Source organism: Leucoraja erinacea, chromosome 1, assembly GCF_028641065.1.
Source record: "Leucoraja erinacea ecotype New England chromosome 1, Leri_hhj_1, whole genome shotgun sequence".
NCBI lineage: Eukaryota > Metazoa > Chordata > Chondrichthyes > Rajiformes > Rajidae > Leucoraja > Leucoraja erinaceus.
The window spans coordinates 99,807,050-99,832,069 of record NC_073377.1 but is presented as its reverse complement, the minus strand read 5'-3'; the positions used below and the strand labels follow the sequence as shown (position 1 = coordinate 99,832,069).

Genomic DNA, 25,020 nt, shown 5'->3' with positions numbered 1-25,020 from the left:
AGGAATATAAAACTGATTACGAGTAAAAGTCAGATTAAGCATAAAGGTAAATCTGTCATTTCTTGGCAAGTGTGCTCCTCTTGGGGATTTGTGAACTGCGTCCTGGGAAAATTGGCGTAACTTAAACCTGATGGTAGATTAGTTAAACTGGTAAATGCAGGAAACATCCACTATGCAGCATTGTACACTTGTACATGTATCACGGTGGATTTAGAACGATCTGAGAAGATTAAGGTGGTGAACCTCCGCCACGCAAAAATTACTCAGTCATTATATCCGCTGTTCTGCCCGACTATAGTTCAATGATGCATTGATTGAACGTACCTTGTGATGAAGTGGGCAAATTAAATCGAATAATTTGGATTCATTTCCCCCTGTGTTTCAATGTGCGTTCATGAAAAGACTACTTAATGCAAGCAATTCGTGCAGCGATTTTTATTTGGGCTGTAAATACATTTACAGTCCGAAACAGTGGTATTGGTAGATATTTCCCATTTTAGGATAAATCTGACATTTAGTTACTTTAAAACTTTCGGTTAGAGAAATAAACACCTCTGAATGGACGTGTATGGATGGGTGTTGGCATTTTCTGTTTATGGGATATCATTAGTTACTCATGGATGCTCGTGAAAGAGGGTATTTAAAGTCCTCTTCCTATCTTTATTTGGCGTATGTGACAAGTGGCGCTGTGTCGGGGCCGGGAGCGCCACAGGATGCGTCCGCTTAATGCCATTCACTCCACAACAGAAGGGAGATCACGTTCAAAGCCCCAAATAAGCCACGCGATTCTCCGGCTATCTCACAATCAGCTTTGTTCAAATATACTTTTTTTCCCTTCTTAATCTACGCCATTATTTGTAGGATGAGCCGGAGTCTGATTTAATTTGTCCGAACTGTCAACAATCTCACGGGGAGGGGCGATGGCGCTTCCTTTGTAAAAGGGAAATGTCAGGCGAAATTTGTGAATGATAGGAGTTTACATTCCGAATGAACTTGCACACGAGTACACTTGTACAATTCTGGACGCGATCGGGGTGGGCGAGTGCTAGTTAATGGCAAGGTAGTGAAAACAAATCGCCTAAATATTGTTTCGTGCTTGATATTAAATATTCGACCGTGAATAAAGGGGATGGGAATCACATTACTCCTTTCGAAAATTTTACTAACACGCTTCATCCCCTCACTGTATCCCATTAAAAAAAAACTTCTATTGATTGGTTAAAATTAAATCTGTTGGCGAGAACTCCAGGAAGTGGGCAGGGTGATTAATTTCGTTCCGAACTACCTACTAAACTAGTGTAAAAATGCTGCCTGACTCACAGTTACTAGATAAGTGAAAACAAAAATACCTGTTCCCAGTATATATAAACTTTCAAACATCCCATAGCCTGTCATGTTAAATATTCAGAGACATGTGGGTGGATTTTCAAATCTTTCAGGACAGATTTACTAGTGTGTATCTCTCGTTCCCCGCAGCAGTCAATTTCTGCAATGTAATAATCCACAGTCTGGCTCACACGCAGCTCTAGGATCTGAATATTTGATCTATCACCTCTCGACATCTGAGATGTCTTTGGCTTTTTGAAGTCTGATTTGATTTAAGGGAGTGAAGCAGTGTGATTGGTCGGGCCGAAGCTCTGCGTTGTGCTAGGGCACATAACACAGTGCGTCTGCACTCAGATAGGAACAGAACAGAACAGAAGAGTCCGAAACAGACAGACAGAGAGGAGTAGAGGCAAGCGGCGACCACAGCCTAACGGCATCAGTGCGGAGGCAGTCCCGCACAAACTCAGCAAGGTCGGCATAAAGTTATCTGCTCATCGGTCACCTACCTGCAGCCGCTCCAGAGCAGCACGGAACTCAACAGGAACAGTCTTGGAACTTTCCGAAAGCAAAAAATAACCAACGCAAACTCTTTCTTTACTGCCCGAAGAGCTGATATTTCCAGATTCGTGTGCAGTTTTGTTTGAAGTAGAGGATGGGCAAGTTTGGAGCGCTGGTGCTTGCGTGTGTCGGGTGGACCTGTTTAACGGCGGCATTCCCGGACCTGCTCAAGGATCACATCCGCGGGCTGCGGGGAATTTCTGGCTCGGCTGAGAATTCGACAGAGTCCTCCCGGAAGGAGAGCCCCTCCATCCCCAAAGCTCCAGAGCAGCCCCAGGACACCATGTCGGAGCACATGCTGATGCTTTATGACAAGTATAATAAAGCTGGCTACCTGTTTAAGGATGGCAACACGGTCCGCAGTTTCAAAGCTAATCTGGGTAAGTAGAGAGGGGTGGTTTCACGAGGGAAGGATGGTTCCATGGACGGCTGGCTGTCCCATGCGGCAATATGCCACCACTAGTGACAATGTCCTTACTCACAGAACCCCCATTTCTCACCGGTGGGGTTTCACCTGCTTCCCATTCATTGTGCAGGAACTCCCAGAGGGAGCCGGCAAACCTGGGGCGTACAATGGCTGCAATTTTTTAAGGCAGAGATAGATAGATTCTTGATTAGTACGGGTGTCACTCAGGGGTAATAGGGAGAAGGCAGGAGAATGGGGATAGGAGTAAGAAATCGATCAGTCCTGATTGAATGGCGGAGTAGATTAGATGGTCCGAATGGCATAAATCTACTATCATTTATGAATTTGAAAGATTATCGGTGATCACTGGATAGATTAGTGAATCTGAGAAGGACTGCTCTTGATTCATATAAGTTTTGTCGGAAGAAGAATGTTCCGGTGACTACCAATTATGATTGGCATGGTTTAGATGGAGTATTTCTATTTGGCAGCGACTCTAACAGTAACCCCATGACCTTCCCTGTAACGGGCCATCTGTGTTGAGAGTTACAACAGATCTTCAGTAGTACTGACTGATGTACTGGGAATGCACCACTCCGGTTATCAGCTGCTTATTTCCCATCATGTTTTCAGTAACGGTGACCCATACATATTAATAATTTCATATAAACTTAAGGACACCTCATACTCGTAATAGACTATTATATCCACGCAAATGGTCAAAGAGCATTGCATTTCCCGCGCTCCCTCCCTGTAGTCCTTAGGGCTAATACAGGATGATTCACGGGGCTGCGACGGTCGATCAGTATTCTAATCAAATAGCAATGCCGAATATGTGAGCAAAACCGAGCGTGTGCTGGTGATACAGTGATTTATTCCATCCTGAGAATCTACACAAGTACCTGTGGGGGCTATCACTAAATACAAATTAGGGAGAGAGCTTGAGCTATTATTGTCCTCTCGAATGTTCAGAAACATTGGATTGCCACCACTACCTTGGCAGATAACAAGTGATTCATCAGGTAGGGTGGAGGGCAATTGGAACTATCTTGACCTACCAACACCTAGCATGCCATCCATATCTATTGTTTATTCACTAGGGATGTCAATATAATAAAAACATTACTTTACAACCTGCATCACTTGAAGCTTCACTACCATACTGTGGACGTTGAAAGGATGGGAGTGTTATGATTTGAGGTTTGTAATCCAAAGTTTCAGATGGAATCATAAACCACGGGAGCAAAGTTCAAGCACATTGTAAATAAAAGATTAGATTGGATTCCTGAAATCACCTCCAGGTGTAATGTTCTTCCATTATCTGCATTGATTTGCTTATGATTGGGAATCCATTCTGTTTTGGTTGCCATGTGTCAATGACATCTGCCAAAATGTAAGAATCCTATTTTTGGTGTAATTCCATAATTAGCTAGCTCATTCACCAGTCAGTATAGTTCATATAGAAATTATATTAATGGGTTTAATTTACTAGAACCAGTACCTGTAATTAAAATTGTGCTCTATCCAATATTGGCTATCAATTATATTATTTATAGGAAGAAATTATTGATAACGAAAGCCACAAATAAGGAATGTAAAGGGCCAGAAAAAGTTATCACAGTTTATCTGGCAGATCACAGGGTCTAAAATTTCTTGGGCTATTCCAACTTTGCCAAATTGGTCTGTCAATGACTTTAAAAAAAACACAGAAAATACTTGAATTGCTAGGAATGTCAGGCCAGCATCTGTGGAGAAAGATAAAAGGTCAATGTTTCAGTTCAATGACCTTACATTTTGCTCTTAGAATGGGTTGACCTTTTCTGATATTGCACTACTGTCCAATCCAATGATTGATACTCACTATTCAGTATGCACTACGATCATACATTACAATTTCCCCATAATGAATCCATTCCAAAATATTGGCCTTTGGTGTGTACCCCAATTATAGAATGTCTGGATCACAGTTCCTAATCCATGCGTGCCATCACAAAATGGAGGGAAAATCAAAGAGCCATTCAGTTGACATTATCTGTATCTGCCTCAGTGGAAGTCTGAGGACAATATTTCTCTGTGCCTTCATAATCAAGGTTTAGCAATTGATGACTTGAAGAGATAGAGAGATTAAAAAAAAACATTCTCTAAACTCTGTCACGCATACATTTGTACAAATGGGTGGGCTATCGGTGAACCATACCGATGTGAGTGAAACAATAGCTACTGCCTTGAATAAAGTGGTGCACAATCCTTTGGTCAATACACTCCTTTACTGCCTGCCATATGGTTGACCGAAAGCATAAATGCTTGAACAGCAAGAAAAACAGATAATTGAGTTTAAGTGTTCTGTTCCCTTATAGAAACATGGCATAAGCATATATTAATGGTCATTTCAATCAGTCTTACTTCAACTGTTTTATTATTTGTTGATACAAGGATCGGCATAATTAATCTATTATAATCTGGTTATTTTCAAAAAGACATGCAATATTGAGTTAATACTGATGGCTTCAAAAAAATCCCCAGGTTACTTTTTTTCCATTTTATTTTAAGGAAAAGAGTTTAAAAATGTTATTTTCAATGGTAATACGATAACCCACATTATTCCACATTATTTTTCATCTCATGACATTTACTTTTCATTCTGTTTTAATTCTAAACAACCAATCAAAATTGAATATTATCTCAATTTCACACTGAGCAAAGTATGGATACTGAATGACATGACTCGGTCTTCATGAGTTAGCACATCGTGTATTAGTGGATTAGGCTTCGCATTCTCATTGTGTCCTGTCTACAAAGTCTGACGTTCAGAGGTCAGGATTTTACAATTCAGAATACTGCTAAATTGTAACATGTTTTTGATAATCTCAATGGGCAAAGAGCTCCCCCTGTCATCACTGCTGTTTAGTCTGTAAGTTAACAAAAATGTTTGTGTGCTTTTGTTACATGCCAACGGTTCAGAACGTTTCAGGAAGTCGTCTATAACCAGAAGTGATTGTGATGCAAATACCCTATCGCAGAATGAGTAATCAAGAGAGAATCAGGGCTTACACTCAACAGAAAGGGTCACAACCCAAAATAATAGACAATAGGTGCAGGAGTAGGCCATTCGGCCCTTCGAGCCAGCACCGCCATTCAATGTGATCATGGGTGATCATCCCCAATCAGTACCCCGTTCCTCCCTTCTCCCCATATCCCCTAACTCCGCTTTTTTTAAGAGCCCTATCTAGCTCTCTCTTGAAAGCATCCAGAGAACCTGCCTCCACCACCCTCTGAGGCAGAGAGTTCCAGAGACTCACCACTCTCTGTGAGAAAAAGTGTTTCCTTGTCTCCGTTCTAAATGGCTTACTCCTTATTCTTAAACTGTGGGCCCTGGTTCTGGACTCCCCCAACATCAGGAGCATGTTTCCTGCCTCTAGCATGTCCAAGCCCTTAACAATCTTATATGTTTCAATAAGATCCCTCTCATCCTTCTAAACTCCAGAGTATACAAGCCCAGCTGCTCCATTTTCTCAGCATATGACAGTCCCACCATCCCGGGAAAACGTCATCCATCCCTTTTCTCCAGAGGTGCTGCCTCACTCGTTGAGTTACTCCAGCACATTGTGCTTAAACCAGCATCAACAATTCTTTGCTAAAATAATTTCCATACTTCAGAGATGCATACAAATGAGCTACACTCATTTTGGCTTTATCTATGTTTATACCTCACACACTGCCTGAAGAATACAGAGAAGATGACATTATAAAATTAGGTAACCCACACCGTTCTTTCCCTTTCTCTCTCCTCCTATCCACCATAGTCTTCCCTTATACCCACATGCACCCTGCTTAAGCCCCTCAGCTCCTTATCTCCTGTTTTCTCTCTTCCCCTGCCTCATATACTCTTCCTACTGGATACCCCCTCCCCCCACTACTCACTACTGACCTACCTCTGTTGGTCACATCTGTGACGCCTCTACTTATTCAGTTCCATCCTTCACCTTCCTTTCATCTCAGAATCTGCAGCCTATTTTCGCCACTCATCAACTCCCATCCTCTATTACTATCATCATCCACCCTCCCCCATCTGAACATCATCAACCTTTCCTCACCAACATCCGCCTCTCACTTGTCCCATGCCTTTCCCCATCTCTTTATACTGGCAACCTCCCTTTACTATTTCAATCTAGATGAAGGGTCTTGACTCAACACATTGAATGACCACTTCCCTCCACAGATACTGCCTGGCCCAGGGAGTTCCTCCAGTGCTCTCCTTTTGGTTGCTTCAGAAATCAGCATTGCAGTCTTGTGTGCCCTCATGTCCATCTTAATGCTGGAGGGAAGTAGGCATGGAAAACAAACAAATCCTACTCCAAGATTAATTTACACATAATGCTTTAGAAAGATGAATCTTAAAGGAGATGTGAAAAGGATGAGTGAGATTCAGTGAGAGAAAAGCATAGAAAATGGCACTGGCGCACACTTAACACTTGAAGATTAACAGTTCAAACATATCAAGCTTCTGTGCAACAATTCTTTACTGTAATATTCCTTGCACTGTAACTTTAAACAGTTACCAGTAATCCACTGGCTCACAACTGAAGTCGCTTCACAAAATATTTAACTCAGCATTACACCCATTTGCTATTAATGATTCCACCTGTCAAACATTGCAGATGCTGGAAATCAGAAAGAAAAAGAGAAAGAGCTGAAAATACCCAGCCAGTTAGCAGCATCAAAGGAGAACAGAATAGAGTTATTGTTTCAGGATTACAAACTTTTGTTAGAAGGAGGAGACACTGGCAAGCAAACATGTTGCAAATGGCAGAGAAGAGGGAGAGCAGAAAGGGAATGACTGTGTTGGGATAGGGACTTAGAGAGACTGAATGTTGCAGGTGGTTTTAGTGCTGGCTGTGAAACAATGATGAAGGCTTGTTAATCTCAGTTGATCTGCCAAGAGGAGAAGTAAGTAGAAGAAGGTGATGGTGGCACAGTGATTAGCATTGCTGACTTACAACTGCACTGTTGAGACCTGACTAGCGATGGACACTAAATATCTGAATCACAGAAATTGGCCCCCAATCAGCCTCCTGTGAGCAGCAGAACTGTTCGTTTGAAGCAAGTCGGAAACCCGTCGGCTGAAATTGCAAAGGTTATTGCACATTAATTAGCTACTTATTATGACAGAATTTAGTTTAATTTTAGTTAGAATTCATTAATTAGTACAGCTCTGTACTGCAGATTGAAAACAGGCCAGATCATAGATTACCAGACTGAACAGTTTCAACCTGAGAATGCTAAGTGGAATGGTCTAATGTCAAGAGTTTTATAGTCGTATGTTCCAAAATATTCTTACTTACAGCAGCACAACATACAAATACGTAAATAAATAAAACAAGTAAATAAACAAACAATAATAGTGCAAAATCAAAAATAATGTCCACGTCTATGCAATTCACAGTCAATTTGGAGGTGGCAGTGTTGCTGTAGGTGGCTGACTGGAAAATTGGAGGGGAGCTGACAGGTATTTGAGAGAGAATACATTGCAGAGAAATGAGAAGGAATGGCACTGATTGGTTTGCTCTGAGAGCCAGCAATGCCAAACTGGCCAGTTCTGATAAAAAAAAGAAAAGCTAGTTTTCTAAACTTATTGAATTGAACGGTGGGTAATTGAACATAATGTACCCAGTTAGAAGATGAAATGCTGGTCCTTGAGCTTACAAGTGGTTTTATTGCAGGTCAGAGTCAATGATCAGAGTTGGAGTGAGATGGCGAATTAAAGCTTTGATCTTGGCAAACAGGACTAAAGTATTCTGCAAACAGACTCAGCCAGTTGGCATTTGGTTGGGCATCTTGGTGCAGTAGGAGGGTGCAGATTGAACATACAGTGTAAAAATGAGCAAGTAGGGGGCAGGAAAATGGAAACTGTCAACATGGTGGAGAGCAGCAGAAATATAACAGGGAAGAAACTGGACAAAGGAAAAGTAATATAGAGTTGAGGTGGGAAGAAATGAATTCTGTTGGGCAAGAACAAATTGAAACAATGTGTCCACTGGATAAGTCCTGCAAATAGAATTCTGCTGACATGGAGCTATGCTGGATGAGTTGCAGGTACTGTCCTACAATGACCTACACCACCCACATTTCATTCCAACAATCCTGCACACTGGGAGAGCACCTCACATAATTACACCTCATTTATCGTGGCCAGTATCAAGCTATTTTAACTAATCCTGAAGTCATCTATGGGATGTTTTTCAGTCTCAACCACTGGAATTATAGGAGCACAATATGTTGACCGTATCAGAAAGGAGTTGAACTAAAAAATGGATTTTAGATAGTTCTGCTATTTTGAAGAACATAGTTGGCAGCTTTCCTATTGCTTTGTGGAAATACTTTTCAACATTCTATAGTGGCATGCCAGTCTCTTTTAAGTGATGTCCTTCAATGATACTTTTGTGGCAAATTGTTACGTAATATATATGGTTAATGGACTTAAATTTAAGTTCACTTCTTATGTAGATGTTATCGACTCATTGGTCCCAGCCTGTGGGAAGCCAGGAAAGCTGTAGGAACTGGTAGCATCGAAACTCCTGTCCGGAAGTGAGAAATGGAATGTAGTATAAAAATGTTAGTTCATTTACTTCGGTAAAAAAACAGATTATTTTGTAAATGTTGAGAAATTGAAATTAGTGTTCAAAAGGAACTGAACAAATAATCACTGGAAGGCAGATGGCATGTTGACCAGTATAGCAAAGGTATTCGGGTACACAAGTAAATATGTCTTAATTCAAAGGGTCTTTGTAAGGTGCATATCGAACAATGTGCCCAGGTTTTGTCTTTTTGCAGTAAGAGGGATAAACATTCACCACATTGATTCCTCGGATTGGAGATTTGTCTGATGAGGAGAGCTGAAGTGGACTGAGTGATACTCTCCAGAATTTAAGAGAATGAAAGATGATTTCATGGAAATATACCTTAAAGGCTTAACAAGGTAGATGCAATGATGCTGTTTCTGGACTGGGATATTTGGAACTAGGGATTCACAGTCTCAAAATAAGGAATCAACCATTCAAGACTTAGATGTTTTTCCATACAGTAGGTGTGGAATTCTCTACCTGAGAGGACTGCAGAGGCTTAACCGAGTATATATGTCAGATTTTTGGACCAAGAGAATTAAGGAATTATATAGAGTTTGTACAAAAATGTGGCACTCAGGTTAAAATATCATCAGTGATCTCTTTGAATTGTACAGACTGAATTGTCTATTCCTGTTTCTATTTTTTAATGTTATTATTTTTCCAGTTAGTACTTACCACAGCTATGGTGTACTGGTGACTGAGGGAATAAATGTTTAGGTTGTTTGTCAGGGCACCAACCAAATGAGCTGCTTTGTTCTGGATACTGTCGAGCTGCTTCAGTATTGTTGGAGCTGCATTCACCCAGGCAAGCAGAGTGTATTCCATCACATTATGTTATCATTATTATTATGTTATTACATTATGTTGGAAAGGCTCTGAGGAGTTGGGAGTTGAGTCTCTGGCTGCAGAACACCCAGCCTTTGACCTGCTCTTATACATGTGCAGATTTCATTGTTCACAATGGAGATGGTATTGTTATGAGTTTGAGTAAACATGATACTGTAACAATCACCGCACCCTTCCACTGAAATCCACATGGAAACACGGCCCTGATCCAGTGTAAGCTCTAATGAATATAAAATGCGAAAAAAAGTCCATATTCAGTTCATCTGCCCCAAGTGTGATATAATACCAAAATATTTGAAGATATTACTTTTCTTCACTTCTGCGTAATTTATGCACAGAGTTGTTTCTAAGAGTCACACAGCGTGGAAACAGGCCTTTCGGCCCACTTGCCCACATCGACCAACATGTCCCATCTACACTAGTCCACCTGCCTGCGTTTGGCCCATATCCCTCTAAACCTGTTCTATCTGTGCATTGTGAACTTAAAGAGATGTGAATAATTCTGAGGAAGGAGAAACTTTCTAGTTGAAGATCTTTTGGAGGTGGGGTGGGGGGGAGGGATAAATGTTTCCCTTTTGCAACAGAAAACATGCAACCATTTAATCTCTAATTAACCATATAACAATTACAGCACGGAAACAGGCCATCTCGGCCCTACAAGTCCATGCCGAATTATTAATGACCCTGTGAATAGCTTTTTAATCCTAAAGCTATGTTTTACAGCAACCGCCATGAACTTCGCAGTGTTGACTTGTCTAAAAATCCTTTTGTTTACCTCTTCCAATTTAAAAAAAATGTTTTAGCATATTTCTTTGTTTAAGCAACTTGTATTTCATTCCAGGACAAATACATCTGGAATACAATTCATTGTTGTTGGTAGCTGTCAAACCAACACCTGACTAAATGTGAGACCATTGGACCATTTCATTATTAATAGCTCAACAGCACCATCTTCTGTAGGGAGAGGGGAATTAATCCTAGCTCCCGAGTCAAAGGTTTCCGCAAATTAAATGTTTACTGCACTTCACAGAAATAACTCAAGGTATAGAATCTACAATTAATTACTTCAAAGGTGGCTGCCATTGTTAGTCAAGCATAACAACTATTTTACAGGGCAGGATTTCACACACAGCAAGAAAAACACAATTAATTTTTCACCAGTCCAGTTTGATTAAAGAGAGAATTAGTTGTGAAATTAGGGTACCCATTTTTATTTTGTTTAATCAGTGTTGTGGATTTCTTAACATCCACTTGTTCTTACATATTTCAAGCTTCTAATGTATTTACACAACACTGAAATAACACCCTAGATTAGATGCTGGAATCCTAGGAGTAAAAATGTGAGTGCCTTACATAATTGGCATGGTAATGACTAGGTACCTATGTATATTTTGCTTGAATATTTAAGCCATTGCTATATTTAATTGTTCCTATTCTTTGTCATATGCCAGGCCTCAATCCAGTTTAAATACTCACCAGCATAGTTTCTCTCCTATGACAATATGGATGTACACTGTTCATAATGTTTAAAAAATCAATGAAATCCAAGCAATGAACATCACCAAGAGGCAGCTTGTATTAAGATGCACATTTCTTGATATCATTGGCAGCACACTGCTTCTGAATCATCGGGTTTGTGACCTGCGTTTACCCCAGAGTGCAAAAATCCATTGGAGGACTGAGAAAAATCTGTTTCATTGGATGCCATATAAAATTTAGACTTGATATATCAGATCCCATGACATTAATGTGAAGAAGGGCAGATGAGGCATCTCTGATGTTCTCAGCCAACATTGTGAAAACAAATTACCTGCACTAGCATCTGCATTCAGAGGTAAACCACTGGCTTTGTTTAAAGTCTTCCCAAATGAAAATCTTTACATCCGAAGCAGGTTCTGGTTATATATCCTGATATCCTGATTATATCCTGATCAATTTGTCCATTGGCTCACTATCCCAGGCCTTGCCCTTCTGGGATTTGGCCTTTAGGCCCTGATGGGATAGCCTGCTGCCTTGTACCTGAGGAAGGACAAGGGGTACTCAAAACAATATTAGATATGTCCACTGCCATTATGGAAGCGTAGTCAGGAGTGAGGCTTCATCCTTCAGTATGCAGAGTAAAAAACAAACGGATAAAGCAAAGCAAATAAACGCATATATTAAATTATCAAGATAAGGAGATACTGAAAAAAATTGATGATGACAAAGTCATAACTAATTTACAATGCCCTATTTGGAATCCTGATTATCTCTGTTATCTGATTACCTTACATTCTCAAAAATGTAAAATCTCATTATATTTAGAATTTGAATTAATAATGCCTCACTATAGCATCAATGGAATATTGTAAAACGATTAGTTGTCAACCAATATGCTAACATGGAATAACATTGATTAATACCCAATAACGGATATGCAGTCCAGAAAGTAAATTTGAAAACATTCCTCAAAGGGATTTGATGTGAATTGGGCAATTAAAACTGGCTGAATAATAGCAATTACATTTTGTAATGTCATGGTATACTTGCTTAATTGTTAGCTAATAATTGACCTTTTATTGTTCTGTTGCAATTGTAGGATGGATTGGAGGCAAACAGCTGCAGATTTTTAACCTGACCTCGTTGGCTAAATCAGAAGACATTTTGTCTGCCACTTTACATTATTATGTAGGTGACCTTGCGAACAACACTCGGATGTGTCCTTACTTAAATGGCTGCAATCTTCGTTTTCATAGAAAACAAGTCAACATTGATCTATCCATCTGGGTTTTTGGCAATAATACCAGAATTCTACGCCGTTATGTGATAAGTACATCGACGTTTTATCGAGACTTCCTCTTTTGGCAGTGGAAAGACATCACACGAGCAGTAAACAATGTCAAGTCAAATGATAATCTATTGATTGGAATTGAGATCACATCATCTGGTCCAACCATTTGGACGCAGTTGCTTTCAAAGCTTCCTCCTTATATATTGGTGTACGCGAATGATTCTGCAATTTCAGAACCGGATAGTGTGACAAGAACCCTTCAGAGAAGGCGGGGATCCATCGTTACCAAAATGCAGAGTTTCGGAATCAGCGCGGCAAATAGGACATTTGAACTGAGGAGGAAACGGTCCACTAACTTACTCATGCCCTTGCATAACAACGAGTTACCCGGAGCAGAGTATCAATACAATGAGGCTGATGCATGGGAGACAAGGAAGCCTTATAAAAAGCTGCTTCCTCGGCCAACAGACCAGCAGAGGAAGGGGAAACAGAGGAAGGGCAACAGGCAGAAATCGCAAACTCTACAGTTTGATAAACAAACATTGAGGAAAGCAAGACGGAGACAGTGGAATGAGCCCAGAAACTGTGCCCGCCGTTACTTGAAAGTGGATTTTGCAGACATTGGATGGAGTGAGTGGATAATCTCTCCCAAGTCTTTTGACGCCTACTATTGTGCAGGTGGTTGCCAATTCCCCATGCTAAAGGTGCGTGCCATTTTTCATATTGTTATTTGCCCCTTTCTTGACAGCCCGGGACCAAATTAAGTTGGTAAGCAGCCAACTCTGAGCCCAACCATTGCCTCTATGCATTATAAGAAGCACATTGAAATCATCTTAATGCCAATATACAGTTGAGGTAGCCTATTTAGCACTTACGAGCTTATAATACAGTTTAATACATATGTATCTAATTTGCTTATATGCCCTTAATGGCGAGATTAACCTATTCATTTTGAATGAGTTAATATCTCAGGTATTTGAGAGCAAAGAACAGAAGAAATAATATTTTTGGGGTAGGATTGCTTGGTAAAGCTAGGCTGATTTTCAGTAAACTGGCATACAGGTGAGAACTGAAGCAAACTTGGTAAACAAAGAATCATGGGTTTAAAGTGGAAGACAGTCCCTCCAAGTTTTCGAATGCCTGCTTCTCTAGAGCCCAGCAGCTCTTCCAGATAGTCAGAAAATACTATAGTCACTGAAAGCCAATGGCAGGAAGCAAGACCTGATGATAACATGCTAGAAGAAGTTCAGGGGAGTGGCTACACCAGTGGTTGCATCTGCGGTGCCGTATCTCAATATTTGTACCATTAGCGTCTGACACCTACAATTGACCACAACTTCATGACTAAGTTACCAACAATTTCTCTCAATCAGGATTCATGACCAACACTCATTGCAATTTGACCCACTTAATCATGCTTATCTCACGCTCATTTGTATACACATTTCAAAACTGTTAACTGCATCCTTGAAAAGCACTGCCCAACAGTCTGCCCTCCAGGACAAGGTGGTACACCGCCAGATGCAGCCGCAACCGCAAACAGGGAGCAAAAGATATACCTGCAGATCTTGAATCTCAGGAACAGATAGTGTTGGTTATTTTTAGACGTTGCTGAGGTTGGGGCACAGAGAATGGCTGAAGAGAAAATCAAGGAAGACAGAATCTGGTACCTAATTCTACGTCAAACTACGTCAACTGGCGACAGGTAGTAAATTGTCTTCAGTTGTCACCGACAGGGTCGTTGCTTGTCGTAGCTTGTTGCGGGTGGATGTAGGCTGACTTTGGTTATTGTAGGTTGTCACCTGTGTGGTCATAGGTGGACGTCCTATTGGGTCGCCGTTTGTCGGTGGCTTACCGTAGCTTGACGTTGACTAGGTGGTATGTTGCCGTAGCTTGTCGTAGGCATTATCGTAGGGGGGTTCAGTCGCCGCTTTCTTGGCGACCTGCTATGGCTGTGATAGTCGCCGGCAGTCACCGAAAAAATGGCCTGTGGGACAGGTGCCATAAGGCTCTCCCAGAACCGTCCAGGCAGTGGAAGTGTTAGGACTGCAGATTGACAGTGTGCCCCATTAAGCAGCAAGGCACTGGTTGTAAGTGAGCTGTGCACGCACGTTGCACACTGGAGTCAGCTGATGGTCGTGTTACCCAGAGTTCACCTGTATGCTTGCTGTGGTGGTTCCATACAGCAGAGTGTCAAAGAACATCTGCACCATGCCTTCTGCCTGCAAGCTGGGCAACCTGTTTGATTCACTGCCCACATTCGGAAACCCGAGGGTTAAAATCTCTTTGAGTAGACAGCATCAGCGATTTCCCTTTACGCAGCTATAGGGTCATAAGGACATAAAGGATAGGGATAGGAATAGAATTAGGCCATTCAGCCCATCAAGTCTACTCCGCCATTCAACCATGGCTGATCTATCTTTCCTTCCTAACCCCATTCTCCTGCTTTCTCCCCATAACCTCTGACACTTGCACTAATCAAGAATCTATCTATGTCTGCCTTAAAAATATCCACTGACGGCCTCCACAGCCTTCTGTGGCAAATAATTCCACAGATTCACCACCTTCTGACTTGGGCTTATCTACACAACAGTTGTGCAAACGTTCATAGTCACAATGGTCTGACGACCTACAAGGCGTGCTTTTTGCCTTATGTGGTGGCAGCAGACCAGGGCAGCATTCAATGAGCATGTCCTTATTGCTGAGCCATCCTGCACACTGTTCTTTGCTGGGTTTCAGGGAGGCAGATTGCACATTGAAGAAACCCCTCCACCTTCCAGCAGTCCCCCCCCCCCCCCCCCCCTTCTTCACAGCCTCTGCTCAAGTTCCCAGTCGGACAGTATTCCATTGATGTATCCATCTCTCGAACTAAATTTGTGTAAATGCTTCACTTTGGCGTAGAAGTTTTACAGGACATGTCAAATCCTTCCTGCAGACTTCATCAATTTGAAGTAATGTGTAAAGCACCAAACACACACACAACTGAAGTAACAGCAATAAATATTTACACAATGGACAATAGACAATAGGTGCAGGAGTTTTCGTCGAAATAGGGCTTACCACATGAAAGTTGAAATCTACCACCCCAAAATAGACAATAGGTGCAGGAGTAGGCCTTTCAACCTTTCGAGCCAGCACCGCCATTCAATGTGATCATGGCTGATCATCCACAAGAGGAGTTGAGTATAGGAGCCCGTTCCTGCCTTCTCCCCATATCCCCTGACTCCGCTATCTTTAAGAATCTTATTAAGCTCTCTCTTGAAAGTATCCAGAGAACCCGCCTCCACCGCCCTCTGAGGCAGAGAATTCCACACTCACAACTCTCTGTGTGAAAAAGTGTTTCCTCATCTCCGTTCTAAATGCCATATCCCTTATTCTTAAACTGTTGCCCCTGGTTCTGGACTCCTCCATAGAAACATAGAAACATAGAAATTAGGTGCAGGAGTAGGCCATTCGGCCCTTCGAGCCTGCACCGCCATTCAATATGATCATGGCTGATCATCCAACTCAGTATCCCGTACCTGCCTTCCCTCCATACCCCCTGATCCCCTTAGCCAGAAGGGCCACATCTAACTCCCTCTTAAATATAGCCAATGAACTGTGGCCTCGACTACCCTCTGCGGCAGAGAGTTCCAGAGATTCACCACTCTCTGTGTGAAAAAAGTTCTTCTCATCTCGGTTTTAAAGGATTTCCCTCTTATCCTTAAGCTGTGACCCTTTGTCCTGGACTTCCCCAACACCGGGAGCAATCTTCCTGCATCTAGCCTGTCCAACCCCTTAAGAATTTTGTAAGTTTCTATAAGATCCCCTCTCAATCTCCTAAATTCTAGAGAGTATAAACCAAGTCTATCCAGTCTTTCTTCATAAGACAGTCCTGACATCCCAGGAATCAGTCTGGTGAACCTTCTCTGCACTCCCTCTATGGCAATAATGTCCTTCCTCAGATTTGGAGACCAAAACTGTACGCAATACTCCAGGTGTGGTCTCACCAAGACCCTGTACAACTGCAGTAGAACCTCTCTGCTCCTATACTCAAATCCAACATCGGGAACATGTTTCCTGCCTCTACCGTGTCCAAACCCTTTATAATCTTATATGCTTCAATAAGATGCCCTCTCATCCTTTTAAATTCCAGATTATACAACCCCAGCTACTTCATTCTCTCAGCATATGACAGTCCTGCCATCCTGGGAAATAACTTTGTAAACCTACGCTGCACTCCCTCAGAAGAAAGAATGTCCTTCCTCAAATTAAGAGACCAAAACTGCACACAATACTCCAGGTGTGGTCTCACTAGGTGCCCTGTACAACTGCAGAAGGACCACTTTGCTCCTATACTCAACTACTCTTGTTGAAAAGGTCAACATGCCATTCACTTTCTTTACTGCCTGCTGTACCTGCATGCTTACTTTCATTGACTGATGAACAAGGACCCCCAGATCCCGTTGTACCTCCCCTTTTCCCAACGACACCATTTAAATAATAATCGGCCTTCCTGTTTTTGCTACCAAAGTGGATAACCTCACATTTATCCACATTAAACTGCATCTGCCATGCATCTGCCCACTCACCCAACCAGTCCAAGTCATCCTGCATTCTTCGAGCATCCTCCTCACAGTTCACACTGCCACCCAGGTTTGTGTCATCTGCAAATTTGCTAATGTTACTTTGACTCCTTTCATCTAAATCATTGATGTATATTGTAAATAGCCGCAGTCCCAGCACTGAGCCTTGCGGCAGCAATAGATCCAAAAGGGAGAAGTGCTTCCTTTAAATGAAATCAATAAAGTGGCATTGGGCTACTGAACATGAATTTTGTCACCTGTCTTCATAAAAAGGTATTAATTGGAGAAATTAGTTTAAAAATGGCAACATCAATGTCTCAGATCAGGGTTCAAGCTACTTCATGCCTCAATTTGCCTATTTGCACATTGCTCTATCCACATTTGGTAAATTGTGCCCTAACAGAATGGAATTCAGCCATACTTCACACCACAGATACTTAATTTACACAGTATTTGTTGCCAACAGATAATAAAAATTATCATCAACACTGCTGGTCGGTAGACTCTGAAATGGTCATGTTCATTGGAACACAGTTAGACCCTCGGGCATATTGAGCCATTTATTTGGATCTTGAATAACCTGTATTCTCACTCCACTTAATCACTAATATATCTGGAATTAAAGATCTGCTCCATAGAAATAATGTTAGTGTCTTTATGTCATATATGTGGGGAGGAAATTGAAGTATATGTAAAGATGTTCAGTGGTGTTGATGTAAAATATGTTTTCCTTTCTTCTTTCAGTCATTGAAACCATCCAACCATGCCACGATCCAGAGCATAGTGAGAGCAGTGGGTGTGGTTCCGGGGATACCAGAACCATGCTGCGTACCCGAGAAGATGTCATCGCTAAGCATCTTATTTGTTGATGAAAACAAAAATATTGTGCTGAAGGTCTACCCGAACATGACAGTGGAATCATGTGCTTGCAGATAACTCCAAGGGGTGGGTGGGCTTTGATTTTTGGGTATGCGCTGCAGGTATTTTTTTTTCTTTCTTTTTCATTTTAAATGAAAGAAGGAAGTCTTCCAATTAATGAGAACCAGCAGTGTCTTTGGATGAAAGGATCTGAAAGATGATTTATCGTGTTCTAGATAAACCCAAACACCTGCATTAAAGAAGCAACCTTCTGAAGCAACAGCACATGGAGGTGCCAGAGTCCTTGTGTCTAGAATTCAGGAATGAGAATGGAGCTCCATTTACTGTAGGTTTCTTTTAAGCTTTTAAAGACAAATTGATAGAAATTGCCATTGCACTTCAACAGATACTCTTTACAGCTGAATTATGGTTAATTTCACTTCTTCCACCCACCAGCTCCCACTGTCCCCCACCCCTTGCTTCCAATTTCAGTCTGTAATGAACATTTTGATTTAACCTTTTTATTTTATTGCAGTACCCTGTACTATTAAATAATTAAGTAATTTGAAATGTAACACAGTTATGTGAATCAATGCAAATATATTATTTGAAAATCAATCAATTTATCTTTTTAAACACCTTACAATAGTTCACATGTTTTTATGTGTAATGTATTATTTAATATTAATTGTCCACACTTTGTAATGCATATTTTGGAAAATATGGTATGATATTCAACCAGATTTTCACCAGGCAGGCAAGGTAAATTAGTGCTCAAAGCAACAGGCTGGTTGCAGGATGTTTTCTGGAGCTTTTCTGGAGAACGTACCTGCCAGGTATAGTTGCAGCACATCACGAAACACCCATAATTATCAGAACTGCAATGATCTGGTCATACCTGTTCCACTTACAAACGGACAAACAAAGCAGGAACAATGTTACTGGTTACTTTGTTAGTTCCATTAACTACATTGGATTTAATATGTGTAGTGTCAGTAAAGAAGATGCAACATTTCTCACGCCATTTGAAATGCCCCTCCTAATATTAATCAAAAAGAAGGTAGGGATTGTAATACCGCAGCAACTACAAGACCTGGCCTCACGTTTAGTTCATAAACTGGTCCCTTCAATACAAAGCTGCAGTAACATAGTTGCTATAATTGCCTCGGTGGTTACTGAATTGTCAAAATTGTTAGATATTTGTTAGTTTGGTTGGATGTTCTATTACTCTTGATTATAGCATTAATGTTGTGTTAACCAAGCTAATGCATTATCTGCTTCACTGGAAGGTGACTGTCAGTTCCTGTGCTCCTTTTAAACTCAACAACATCCCAGTTCTTCTGCTCTCTTTAAAGTTACAGATTTTGCTGGAAGGTGTTATAGATTCTGCTTTATAGCTCTTTAAAAACAATTACAAGTATGTTGGACCATGAGTTAGAATAACATCAAAAAGCCCAGAATATCTGCCAGTTTGACCTCGCCAATGTTCCAAGTATATTGGTTTTAGGGAGTTTAACTGAAAATCTTTTATAATCAGTCGTACTCCAGACTAAACATACAGACATAGGATTACTATGACAAACTATATCCTTTATTAATTATGTCTATCATATGCTGCAACTTTGTCTGTTTTTGGACAGCTTTAATTCAATAATATCCATTTTGATGTAAGGAAGTCATTGGATAAAAAATAAAGGACATATTTATTTTACCATTAAATTTAAATTGAATATGCTGGAGAATTAAATGTGGCTTTAATTTAGCCACTGGTGAAACGTCTAAGTATTTCAAATCCGAAGTGAAGCAGTGAAGTTGGCTGCAGATTGCCTTAAAGATGGTAGCCAGGCTAAGGTTTACCTTTTGAAAGCATAGCCAACAATACCTAGTTGCATTTTCAAAATTAAAAAAAATAATAATATTGGCATAGTGTATCTTTCACTGCAAATCTAACGATTGACAGTATTGCATAATTTCCATAGCTTTGTTTTAAGTTTTGCTGTATCACATTTGGGCTGCAACTTTCTGTTAAATCTCTTATATCATTTATTTCTTTAATGCAAAGATAGGTTCAAGGGATAACAAATTAATAAGGTGTGAATTATTAGAAAACTATGAAATTCACTGCATTCCATTTGTTGGTCCAAATATAAAAAATAATTGTTTGGAAAAGTAAAGAGAATTAGTTTGGGCCTTATTCAGAGATGGGCTGACATACTAAGCAGGTCTTTGCACTGCATGAACTTTGGAGGTGTATAGAAATCCTTTATATTGACCTAAAAGCAGGTGGAATTAGAATCATTAACATTGATCCCTGAGAACGGATGTTATAGCATCAAAATCGAAATAAGTAGGAATCTAGTCCAATTGAGGTAATCCCTTCCTCTCTTAGATTATGTGTCATCTTGAATATTATTTGTGCATATTTTTATTTGGTGAGTTTAACTTCCCATTGATTCCAAAGATGAATTTGAGATCTGATGTCAACTATTTTTACCACTTTATTTTATATCAGTAAATATCTTTATTTCTTTATATAAATATACAATAATCGGAAATGTTGGGAAGAAAATATTTAAGAATCATTTAAGAAAATAATTATCACCCATGTCAGTTTTCAGTTAATTAAAAAAAATCCAATATATTTTCACTATTTAAGTAGTTATGTATGTGAATGTATTAAGTAATTTTAATATCAGTTTTGTAGAAATACCATATTAGAGTTGCAACAAAAGTAAACCAAAATAAATTGCCAATTGAAGATAAAATTAATTGAATAGATGTGTTCCATTTCCCTCCCATCAGATCTAGCTATTAGTTCTTATTATATTGAACCAGTATGACTCAAATTGCATGCTTTCTCTTATACTTTAAAATACTTTTATATACATGGATTATTATTATTACAAAGGCATCTGTGAAGCAGTTTGCCTCTGTTTTATCAAAGCTTAAGCAAAGTTGCCAATTTAACAAAAGTGATTCAATTTTAAACGTGTAATTCTTTATTATTAAAAATATCAAAGATAATAACATTTCCATTGTTAACTTTGGCTATAGACAACAATATTTAAAGAGGGATACAATCATATGGTTTTGTATTGCTTAAGCACATTTGTAACATTATATTGCAATATATTTTTCATTTCTTTGTATTTTGGTTAGTGTGCTCTTTTGGATATGGTTGCAGCAGATTTTTTAAAAATCAAAACTTAACTCAATTGTAAAAAAAATCCTGTAAACATTTAATTGCAATGTAATATTGTACAATAGTTTTAAAATAGTACATATTTGTATATGGAAGGAAACCTTGTTGAAAAGCTTTTTTTTTAATTTATTTTATTTTTGGCTGCAATTCTTTCCTCCTTTTTTACAGTTTCAATGTTTAGTTGCAGTAAAGTGTATTGAAGACAGCGGGAGGGTAATGATACCATCTTTATTTTCCTGAACACTGCAAAGCATCTGAAATGAAACTGTGAAGGGCACGTTACTACTGATATCTGAGCTTAATTGTTTCATAGTGTTTTATTGCAATAATAGCAACCTTTCTCACAATCTTTGAAAATAAATAAATTTAGTTATGTAATTAACAAAATCATTTATTTCTGTGTTATGTTTCTTGGGAACCAAATACTCATCGAACAGATGTAGTTTAAAAAGCTTGTTTGTTTCTTCTCATTCTTCTATCCTTGGATCTATTTTATTTTTAATCTTCTTACTTAGTATAACCTGTTTCTCCAGATGAGCTATTTTCCATCTTCATTTTCACACTCCTTTGAATGCAGTGAGATATGGTAATAGGTGTCGGCCGGATGGTAAACCGTGTAACTTGATCCACTCAAGATCCCCAATTAAAAGCAGATATCAAGAGCATAAGCAAGACTTGAGATAATATTTCTTAACCACGTTGCATCTCCATTTACCTAGATGATCAAATCTAATACAGCGGTTATATCAAAAACCTTGAAGCAGATAGGATATACGGTATGGGTGGCGCATATATTCAAATGTGCCCACACATTAACCTCAAGTCTTTTGTAACATTAAATGTAGTTTATTTTGATATCATGTTCCTCCACTGTGCATGTGGCCTCACTCTGGCATTGGAGGAGGCCCAGGATCATTATGGCAATAGGAATAGGAGTAAAAATGGTTAGCAACCGAGAGATCAGCAGGCCTTGGCTAGTGCAAGTGTTCGGCGAATTGGTTGCCGAGTCGATGCTTTGTCTTGCCGATGTAATGGAGGCCAGATTGAGGCCACATGCAAACTGGAGGAACAGCATCTCATATTCCACTCGGGCAGCTTACAACCCTCTCTCTTTCCGAGATGTGTCTCATTTCTCTCATTATCCCACCTCCCTTTCCCCTTCCTACAATGTCTTTCTACCTAGACCCCTTCCTCTGGATTAATATTTCACTCCTTTCCACTTATCTCACAGCCTTTTCTCTTCTTTTCTGCCATCTGCCAATGAAACCTATCCACCGAACACTTGCCAGGCTTTGTCTTGGCCCGACCTCTCCTCCAGCTTTCTTGCCACTACTACAATTATTCTGAAGAAGGGTCCCACAATAAAACATCACCCATCCATGTCCTCCAGACATGTTGCTTGACCTGCAGAGTTACCCGAGCATTTTGTGTTTTTTTAAATAAATAAAAGAGTACAATGATGTAGTGTAAAAACAAATGGTAGATTTCTTGTAAGGCAGTGCACTAAGACCACATTTCTAGCAACATCTTTCTAGTAACACGTTTTTAGAAATATCGAGTATTATCTTGGCCTGAAAAGCCCATTGTAATGAAGGCAGCACTGGATCAATGATATAGAGTCAGCCTGGCCTGATGATGCCATTGATGCCTTCCCCACCACTCCGTGCAGCTGCTGCAGGTCGCATCCAATCCATGGGGCTTCCAGCGGCATTTGATCTATGTGATCCCCCTCTGTTGTAGGATCTCCAGTGGCCCCGTCCACTGATACCTCGACCTGCCAACATTGTAAACTCATTGTTTATTGCCTCGTGCAGCCGCCGCTCCAGTTCCGTATGTCGCCGTCACTCCCTTTCCATAGCTGTCCTCAAAACCTTTAGAGCATTTCCGAGAGCATGGGAGGTGAGCTGAGCTGACAGCCCATTCACCAATCTTCACTCTCACCGTCCACTGCCATCATCTCACTGGGCGAACTGATCATCCAACCTCCTTTCATGGTTATCCTCCAGTGCTTTTCAAGCTGGAAAGGGTGCATAGAAGATTTATGAGGATGTTGCCAGGACTTGAGAGCCTCAGCTACAGGGAGAGGTTGAGCAGGCTTGGACTATTCCATGGAGCGCAGGATGATGAGGGGAGTCTCTTGCCCATAGGAGAATCAAGAACCAGAGGACATAAGTTTAAGGTGAGAGGGGAAAGATTTAATAGGAACCAGAGGGGTAACTTTTTCCTTTCTTCATTTTTAGTCTTTTATTTGCATAATGATGTGCTCCATGCTTCCCATTCAAACCTTCACAGGCAATATAATTATCCACTCATTAATACACTTCTCTTTTCCCACCATCTCAATAATTGCTGCTCTAGAATATGATATTGCTGTGTAAAACGTATTATTGGTTCTGATATATTTACTCCTGACTGAAGACAATGAAAGGATGGAAAGATAGAACCTAAGAAAGATAGACACAAAATGCTGGAGTAACTCAGCGGAACAGGGTTGGTTTGGTTTGGGTTTGGTGATGTTGTTTGGAGGGAAACATTACCACCCAGAAGCTTTCCTTCTGAAAATATGCTAAACTGGAAAAGCTTTAATTTGATCAATGTAGTAATCTCACTCAGAGGAAGTTTTGAACAGATATGTGTATCGCATTCTAATAGTTGGTAGTCTCAGCGTAATTGGAGAAGTAACAGCAAACAAGGTTATACGAAGATAATTAGAAAGTAAATATCAAATTACAAAAGGAATTGAATGGAGTTTGAAGTAATGACAGAGATCAAATAAGAAGGCAAAAGAAATCCATGAGGATCATCGTCAGTAAGAATAGGAGAAGTTAGGGACAGATTGAAGTGAAATTTAATGAGGCCTATCTTTTAAATATTTTCTCTAACTAAGCTATTAATGACTTGCACATTTAGTATTGAGTGGAAATGAATTTTACAAAAAATATAATGTGTTCAATCAACCTACGAATTAATGAATTAGTGCTATACAAACGGTTAAGCTCTCTTTTCGTCTTGGTGACTGTCAGCCAAGGTTTAGTAATTGAATTACCTACTTCTACCACCAGAGGTCAGGAGGAACTAACCCTGCCACTACTTTATTAATTTAACTAGAATTTGACCAGAAACATTTCAGTCAGGATTTCCCTCATTACCTGCATATTTTGATTAGTAATAAATATATTCATGATAAACTTAGTTAGCAACAGCAAACAGAAAATCCATGAGGATAAATTTATGCCGTTGTTAGAAAAATGTTAATAATTCAGTGATGGACACAAAGTGCTGGAGTAGCTCAGCGGGCCAGTCAATAATTGTGAAGGACACAAGTGCTGGAGAAGCTCAGTGGGCCAGCCTGCATCTCTGGAGAACATGGACAGGTGACATTCTGGGTCAGAAGCCTTCTTCAGACATGTGGCTAAAATGCAAATTATAACAAATGCAAGTTATTGTGTGTGCCTACATTTGGCACCTAATCATAATATCTGTGTCATGTCTGCAAAGTAACAAATGATATTTATCAGCTAAGATGACATTGTTATTGGCCTCAGAAACACTATATGAGCACTGTCCTGTCATCACGCTGCTGGGAGATCATTGCCAGCACTTTAGTAGTTACTAGACTGAGTGGGTATCACAAGAGAGGCCCCAAACGCAACCCGTTCCCCAACACAATATTCCACCACTCACCCATTCCCCCAACGCAACTCGTTCCGCCAACGCAATATTCCACCACTCACCCATAGCCCCCAACTGCGCAGGCACGGTGCATTTCCCCATGTCCCCCAGCACTCCCTCCCCCTCCTCTTCACCCGCCCTCTTATTTTCCCTCTCCTTGTCCCCTCCCTCAATCTCCTTCCCTCACCTCTCCC

The 25,020-nt window shown here is 40.2% G+C and overlaps 1 protein-coding gene across 1 annotated transcript; it reads left to right on the top strand.

Annotated features, from left to right (window-relative positions):
* Nucleotides 1–1,439: 1,439 nt before the first annotated feature.
* On the top strand, nt 1,440–24,333 carry bmp3 (bone morphogenetic protein 3). The gene is made up of 3 exons (XM_055640158.1): nt 1,440–2,264; nt 12,338–13,233; nt 17,839–24,333. Exons 1-3 carry the CDS (start codon nt 1,979–1,981, stop codon nt 18,028–18,030), a joined length of 1,374 nt encoding a protein of 457 aa, XP_055496133.1. The 5' UTR covers nt 1,440–1,978; the 3' UTR covers nt 18,031–24,333.
* The last annotated feature ends 687 nt before the right edge of the window (nt 24,334–25,020 follow it).

Bases quoted from the DNA above. Each gene is read 5' to 3' on its own strand.
- bmp3 (XM_055640158.1), top strand. From the start codon at position 1,979: ATGGGCAAGTTTGGAGCGCTGGTGCTTGCGTGTGTCGGGTGGACCTGT. The intron at 2,265-12,337 runs GTAAGTAGAGAG...TTGCAATTGTAG, and splicing joins CAGTTTCAAAGCTAATCTGG to GATGGATTGGAGGCAAACAG. The intron at 13,234-17,838 runs GTGCGTGCCATT...TTCTTCTTTCAG, and splicing joins GCCAATTCCCCATGCTAAAG to TCATTGAAACCATCCAACCA.